Source organism: Lipophrys pholis (assembly GCF_963383615.2).
Source record: "Lipophrys pholis genome assembly, chromosome: 8".
NCBI lineage: Eukaryota > Metazoa > Chordata > Actinopteri > Blenniiformes > Blenniidae > Lipophrys > Lipophrys pholis.
The window spans coordinates 32,094,104-32,102,207 of NC_137630.1; the positions used below are offsets into that span (position 1 = coordinate 32,094,104).

Consider the following 8,104-nt stretch of genomic DNA (forward strand, 5'->3'; position numbering starts at 1 on the left):
TTCTCCGTTCCCGGGTGGTGGTGGTGTCAGTCTGAGCACCGTCACCCAGATCACATAGCACCATTAAGAACCTTCCTGCAGGTGGAGAGCCCACGGGAAGGTGGAGAGCCCACGGGAAGGTGGAGAGCCCACAGGATGGTGGAGAGCCCACAGGAAGGTAGTGGGTGGAGAACCCACAGGAAGGTGGAGAGCCCACAGGAAGGTGGAGAGCCCACAGGAAGGTAGTGGGTGGAGAACCCACAGGAAGGTGGAGAGCCCACAGGAAGGTGGAGAGCCCACAGGAAGGTGGAGAGCCCACGGGAAGGTGGAGAGCCCACAGGATGGTGGAGAGCCCACAGGAAGGTAGTGGGTGGAGAACCCACAGGAAGGTGGAGAGCCCACAGGAAGGTGGAGAGCCCACAGGAAGGTAGTGGGTGGAGAACCCACAGGAAGGTGGAGAGCCCACAGGAAGGTAGTGGGTGGAGAACCCACAGGAAGGTAGAGAACCCACAGGAAGGTAGAGAGCCCACAGGAAGGTAGTGGGTGGAGAACCCACAGGAAGGTGGAGAGCCCACAGGAAGGTGGAGAGCCCACAGGAAGGTAGTGGGTGGAGAACCCACAGGAAGGTAGAGAACCCACAGGAAGGTAGAGAGCCCACAGGAAGGTAGTGGGTGGAGAACCCACAGGAAGGTGGAGAGCCCACAGGAAGGTGGAGAGCCCACAGGAAGGTAGTGGGTGGAGAACCCACAGGAAGGTAGAGAACCCACAGGAAGGTGAAGAGCCCACGGGAAGGTGGAGAGCCCACAGGAAGGTGGAGAGCCTACAGGACGGTGGAGAGCCCACAGGAAGGTAGTGGGTGGAGAACCCACAGGAAGGTAGAGAACCCACAGGAAGGTGGAGAGCCCACAGGAAGGTAGTGGGTGGAGAACCCACAGGAAGGTAGAGAACCCACAGGAAGGTGAAGAGCCCATGGGAAGGTGGAGAGCCTACAGGACGGTGGAAAGCCCACAGGAAGGTGGAGAACCCACAGGAAGGTGGAGAGCCCACAGGAAGGTAGTGGGTGGAGAACCCACAGGAAGGTAGAGAACCCACAGGAAGGTGAAGAGCCCATGGGAAGGTGGAGAGCCCACAGGAAGGTGGAGAGCCCACAGGACGGTGGAGAGCCCACAGGAAGGTGGCGCCCGGCGTGGGACTCGAACCCTCTACCTGAGAGTCTCATGCTCTACCAGCTGAACTCGCCGGGGGCTGAACAAAATATTCACAAGTTAAAAAAAAGTTGGATAAAAAAAAATGAATGTCTACATGAATGACAATTAATATATTGAAGTGTATAAATGTAAAAATATAAAATGTAGGTGGAAACAAAGAATATTTATCATGGAAATAAAATGAACGTAGAAATTAATGAATACATGTGGAAATATTAAAGGTAGAAATATGTAAGATTATATCCAATTAAATTAATGTATGAATATGGAAATATTAAAACGAATGTAGAAATATATAAAAATAAATATTTAATTAATCTAAATAAAAGTGACTAAAATCAAACAAAATAAATATAAAACTATATATAAAATCATGTAGGTCCAAACAGATTATTGCTCATCGAATTAAAATGAGCGTAGAAATAAAGAATATATGTGGAAATAAATGTAGAAATATATAAAAATAAATATTGAATCGATGCAAAAATATGTAAATACATTAAAATAAATGAATATAAAAATATGTAAAATTTATTAATGTATACAGAAAAAAAAGTGGAAATATATGAAAATAAATAAAGTAAAAATATGGAAATATTAAAAATATATGAATGTATAAATATAGAAAATATTAAAACAAATGTAGATTGATATAAAAATAAATATTTAGTTGATCTGAAAATGTGGAAATAATCTCCCAGTGGGAAAGTTACAGGTTCGATTCCAATCTCTGCCTGCCTACGTGCTGAAGTGTCCTTGAGCAAGACACTGAACCCCAAACTGCCCCTATTGGAGTGACAGCACCTTGTTTTGGGGAAAAGGGCGCGATATAAGTGAATCCATTAAATATAATTACTTAATGTAAAAATATGTAAAAATAAATAAAAATCTAATAATAAATAAGGAAACGAATGTAGAGAAAATGTATGGATTTACAAAATAAGAATAAATATATTAAATATATGTGGTAAAAAATAAACATTTAAATACTGAGACAAACGAATGAATGAAGAAACAATAAATAAAATGAATGTAAAATGTGAAAAAAAGTGTAGATGATTGAATGAATAAATATCTGTAAAAGAATAGATCAAATAGATCAATAGAGAAAAAGTGAATAAATGTGTGTAGAAATAAATGAATAAAATAACTATTTAAATACGTATAGATATATATGAATGGGGCACTAATTAGGAAGAAAATATGAAATGAGAGCAAATTGAAGAAGTAAATAAATAAATCCTAACCGTCCTGAGGATTTATCAGTCGTGCTGAATATTAACCAGCAATATCATCTTTTAGATCCACTAAGAAGAGAAGAAAACAAACGTTCACAAGAGACCAAACAAACGAAGCTGCTTCTCCTCGGATGTTCAAGGTTTCCGTTTATATATGTACAATTAAAATCACAGTTTTAACAAAATATAAAATAAATAACATTAACAATACTAAGATAAATGCATTCTGAGTGACCAGTCTGACAAAGACGAGTTTCTCGCTCATTTTCTTTTCTTAAATTTATCGTCTCTCAAGATAAACAACATTTCCCATGATTCACCGGGTGTAAGAGTCCATCTCCCGTAATATTCTTTCTTCTCTTTACAGTTGGTTTTCATTCATATATCTATATAATTTATATATATATATATTTTTTTTTAAATTCTTTTTTGCACCTGGGATTTCCTTCCACCCCCTCCCATTCCTGAATCGACCAATCACAGATCAGCCCTGCGGCCTCCTGCAGCCAATCAGGAGCGCTCATCCTTTTGGGCGATGGACAGTGGAGAGGTCAAAGCTGAGAGGTCACAGAGGTCATCAGCAGCAGCAGCAGCGCCCAGGTAGGCCACCCTGGTGTGTGTGTGTGTGTGTGTGTGTGTGTGTGTGTGTGTGTGTGTGTGTGTGTGTGTGTGTGTGTGTGTGTGTACAGTATTACATTACTATACTTCCGGGACAGTTTGAAGCTACTAGACTGAACAGGTGAGTGTAACACTGACTTCATTCCCTTTAACGCTGCATAAAAACGCACAAATTCACGATGTTATTTAATATTTTAATGATCTCCAAACCAGAGAGCACAGGAAAGTCTTTTATTTTATGGGTTGGAAAACTGTTAAAACTGATCAAAATAACTTTAAATTCAATCATCTTTTGCGATTAATTTCACTTTGTGTGCAGCCAAGATGTTACTTGCCTCAAATGTAAAGCAGCAAATATATATTTACATTTATTAATCTATGATAAACTGCTAATTTGAAAATTTGGTATTAATTGATTCATAATATTAATTTGTTTTTATTTAACATTTGAACCAATATTTGATCTTTTTTAGGCTGTAATAATAATAATAATAATAATAATAATAATAATAATAATAGTAATAATAATTCACAGGGATGCACTGATAATGAAAAATATAAAACTAGATCATTTAAATTGTGTGTTGTCTTTATATAATGTTACTCATATTTTTTAATATTTAATACCAGATGACACGTGTGGTAATGTTTGTTAATAAACTGCTGCTGTAACATGAACTTTACTTTTATTATTTTGACACATTTGGAATAAATTAAATAATTTTTCTCCAAAAATTACAAAGTTTTGAAGCCAAGATCTGTGCAAATTCTGTAAAACAATAATAATAATAATAATAAAAAAAACATCTTTACATTATTGCCCGAAAGTACAGTAACATGAATGTTGTGTGTGTATATCTAAAGTCCAGTGTGTTTTATTGCGATGTGTTGGGTGGAGATCAATACAGTCTCAGAGGAAACAAAAAGAAAGGGTGGATTTAAAAAAACAAAAAAACACACCAAAATAATTAAAATGTTCCATAAAGAGGTTTCTGTTAAAAAATAGACGTCTCGTCTGTAAATCAGTAGTTGGAAGGAAGCGGCGTCCTTCCGTTGGTTCGTTTCCTACAGGAGTGAAGTGATGGGGGGGGGGGGGGGGGGCAGTCCTGCTTTCCAGTTGAAATAAAGAAGATGGGTCCATCGCCATGGTAACAGATCAGAATCCATCAATACTTCTCCCGTTGGAATGAAGGCAAAACCCGAAGTGGCCGTGGACGTCTCCATAGAACAGCATGTGACCCCCCCCCCCCCAAAAAAAAACAACTTCAATTTCCCAGAAAACTTTCGCTCAGGAGCCAAACTGAGGCAGAAAAACAAGCAAACACAGGAGGGGGAAGAGGTTTGAAGATGGAGGGATGTTGAAGAGCTGTGGGAGGAACCAGGAAGTGGAGATTTAACTCTCCAGTTTTTCCCAATCGAATCGTCAGAAAATCTGCTCATCAGTGTTTCAGCCTCTCAGTCGACTTTCAACACATTTAATGTCGTTTCTAAAGCAACGATTCCGAGTGAAAACGCTTCGTTTCTGTATTTCTGAAAAGTTTTGCATTTCCACTGCAACGTTTTGAAAACGATGTAGTTAGCCTGCCGGGCCACCAGGGGGTGCTGTTGTCTGATTCAGTAGCACAGTTCCCCCAAAAATTGCGTTTTCACCTGTTTTTGAGACGGAGCGTTTTCAAAAAGTTCCACCGTGGGAGCTGTTTTGGAAAAAAAATTGTTTGTTTTGGTTGACTTTAAGCATCGTTGTCGTGTTAACCGACAACCAGAGCACGAAGAACGTTTTTTGTGTTTTCACTTGAAAATGTCGTGGAAAAGAAACCTAAATCGAGTTTCTCAAGTTTTGAATTTTAAACATATTTCTATACTTTTAAAGTTATAAAATTCTGTAAGTTGGTTTTTTTTTTGTTTTTCTGTTAAAAAACATTTTTTAGAGGATCAGACATGAAGTCATGAGTAAAAACATTAGAACTAGACCTTTATGGAGTTTTTTTAAAATGCTTGATTGGTTTGATTTGTTTGTTTACTGGATTTACCTTCACGTCGTGAGGTTCTAGATCATTTGGTTCTCGAATCAGAAAATAACTGAAAAGAAGCAAAAAGGGAAGTTCTGATGAGAAAAGGGCAGAAGAAGTGAAGAGAAGAAAGTCTTTCTGGGATCTGGAGGAAAAACAGGAACAAGATCTGGAGGCGGGGCTAGGTGGACGGGGGGCGGGACTAGGACTCTGAGGAGGTCCGGGAGCCGCCGTGGACCAGGGTCTTGTAGATGCTGGAGGACAGGAAGCGGGGGTACGAGTCTCTGTGCATCAGCGTGTAGATCTGCAGCTGAGCGTCTTCGAAGGTCTGCGGCGTCGGATCCTGCATCTTCTTGTTGATCACCTCTCGGACCCGGGCGTCCAGACTCACCTGGAGGGGGAGGGGCAGTACCGGGTCAGACCACAGAGTCCGGAATCAACTGCTTCACAAACATCTGGATGAGTTACAGACAGAAATGGGAACAAACTATCTAACGAGCATCGACGTTCTAATTTTGTTCTAATGTGATGAAGGCAAAATGTACCTAGAGCTACACTCGGTAGAGCGCAGTATGAGGTGCCTCTCTCATCCACCTTGTATGGAGAATTTTGTTTTGCCGTTTTTGGGGATTGGTTCAGAAACTGTTTGCCGTTCACGTCCCAAAATATAATTGATCGGTTCTTGGATGATGACAATTGATCCTGGTAAAGAAATTTATGATGAATAAACTCAAGAGTTCTGATTTGTTTTTTGATTTTCTTCATTCTAATTGCTTGAAAGATTTCCAGCAATTCAGGTGAGTAGTTTTTGTGAAACGTTGGTAAAATACATACAGTACACACACACACACACACACACACACACACACACACACACACACACACACACACACACACACACACACACACACACACACACACACACACACACACACAACCTTATTGCCCAACTTTCGTTGGTGAAGATTTAGACTTCTATCAAGGAATCACGGTTACAAAAATAATTTTTTTCCATCAACAAACTCGACAAACTGTAGTTTGTTTTGTTTTAAGTTTTATTTCCATTAGCTATTTGTTCCAGGTACCTCTGACTCTGGTTCTGCAGGTTTGTTCCTGTTAAGTTAGTTTCTCTTCCCACCGTCTCCTCTACTTGGTCGGTTTTTCTCTGTCAGAGTCTTGAAATGACTTTTCGTGTTTGACCCTGAGAAATGAAGCTGAGTGGACCAGAACCCAGTGAGCAGCGCCAGCAGCAAGAACCTCCAGCACTGAAACATGAAACCCACTAAACCACAGAAGACTCTCAAACTGCTCCGTCTCTCCGTCCGAACAAGACCAGTCGCTTAAAGTTTGACTGATTCCGTCGTGATGTAACCGGTTACCCATCGCGAGCACGTTTTCCTCGGCCGGCCCAGGAGGCCCCGCCCCCTCGCCAGATATTTATAGAACCACCAGCTTTTCTCCCACGTTTTCCCTCTGCGCTGTTTTTAGGAAACACCAACATGAGGAAATCAGAGATAGGCATCGTACCAAGGTCACACACACACAGCTTCTGTGTGTGTGTGTGTGTGTGTGTGTGTGTATATAAAAAGACTCAACTGCCAGAAGGTGATGAGAGCAGCAATTTATAGCTTCCTGTAAACACACACACACCAAACACACACCTGAACACACATTTTCACAGGTTTGTAACATGGCACGCACACACGAGGGTTCAGTTATAAATATATAATCGCTTCCCAGCAGGAAAGATGAAAGTTTAAAATGCAGCGTGAGCGACGAGGCAGAGGAATGGGAATCACAGTCGAGCATTTGAGGAATCCAAATGTGCGCTTCTAAAAGTCCAGGTAGATTTGTTGTCTACTTTAGAAGTGCTGAGTAAAGTCTTTTTTATTCTTTTAGAGACGTCAGAGGGTAAAAACAAGTCGTTAACGTTTCCGTCGTTTTCCGAAAGCGCCTGCAGGGGGCAGCGGCGAGGCGACGCAGTGGCTCGGGCCTCTTACCTCTTTTGGCGACAGTATGGAGATGTAGTCTTCATAGATGGAGCGCGCCTTCTCCTCCACGGCGCCCTTGTTGATTTCCTGTTTGAGGTCTTCACAGGCCAGCCAGAACAACATGTTCTCCTCGCTGTACTCCGTCCGCAGGAACTCCCGGAAAACATTCCGCCCCGCCGGGTTCCTCATCAGCTTGTCGAAGGACTGGGACCAGAGCCGCATCTCGTCCAGCGACGGTTTGGCGCTGAGGACAGAGGACGAGACCTTCAGGTACTGCCAGACCCATCCAATCAGCTCGGATGAGTCCATCAATGACCCTAATTAACGGACTGTAGAGCGCACCTGAACACAAGCCACACCCACCAAGTTTAAAAAGAAACTAAATCAAACAAAAGGTCGGAGTTACGTGATGCACCTGAACGCATCACCCAGGTATCGTTGGCATGAAGCTCGTTAACACGTAAAAATCCATAAATAAGCTGCGTCATTGTTTGAGCTGCAGTTTTCAAAGTAAAGGCTTCCCTAAATTACGGTAATTCATCTATGTGTTAACGAGAATTAGCTGCAGTCCGTTTGGCCAAAAACAGAAGTCAAGTCCTTCTTCCACGTAGGAGGGCGGTCAGCGCGCCAACTTCTTATGGTTATTAAGTTACTACGATTTTCTCCGTATTGTCAACCATTTGTATTCCTGCATTAATATCTACTACGCACGTTTGTTCATTTATATATCCAGTATATATATATTATATATATATATATATATATATATATATATATATATATATATATATATATATATATATACGTGTATCTTTACTCAGTAAATAGTAATTTATTTATCTTTTATTTGTCGTTACATATTTAGTTGTTGCATTGTGTATTTGGTTGACTGAAACAGGAGTCTGTTTCCATGACAACGGTGCTCTGAATACGCAATTTATTGTGAAAAAGCTTCGACTCTGTGGAAACGGGGGAAAAGCAACTTTTCTGAAACGCTGCTGCTGCTTCACGCCGCGGCCGTCGTAACTGGTTGCTCTGCCGATGCTCACATGGACAAAAAC

At 41.2% G+C, this 8,104-nt stretch overlaps 1 protein-coding gene across 1 annotated transcript in view; it reads right to left on the reverse strand.

Moving 5' to 3' along the window:
* Window positions 1-4,950: 4,950 nt before the first annotated feature.
* rgs19 (regulator of G protein signaling 19) overlaps window positions 4,951-8,104 on the reverse strand; it is a 27,993-nt gene continuing 24,839 nt past the window's right edge. Inside the window, 2 exon segments of the mRNA XM_080470138.1 lie at window positions 4,951-5,443; window positions 7,053-7,287. Of these exon segments, the coding sequence (XP_080326264.1) occupies window positions 5,255-5,443; window positions 7,053-7,287 (424 nt within the window). The 3' untranslated portion in view covers window positions 4,951-5,254.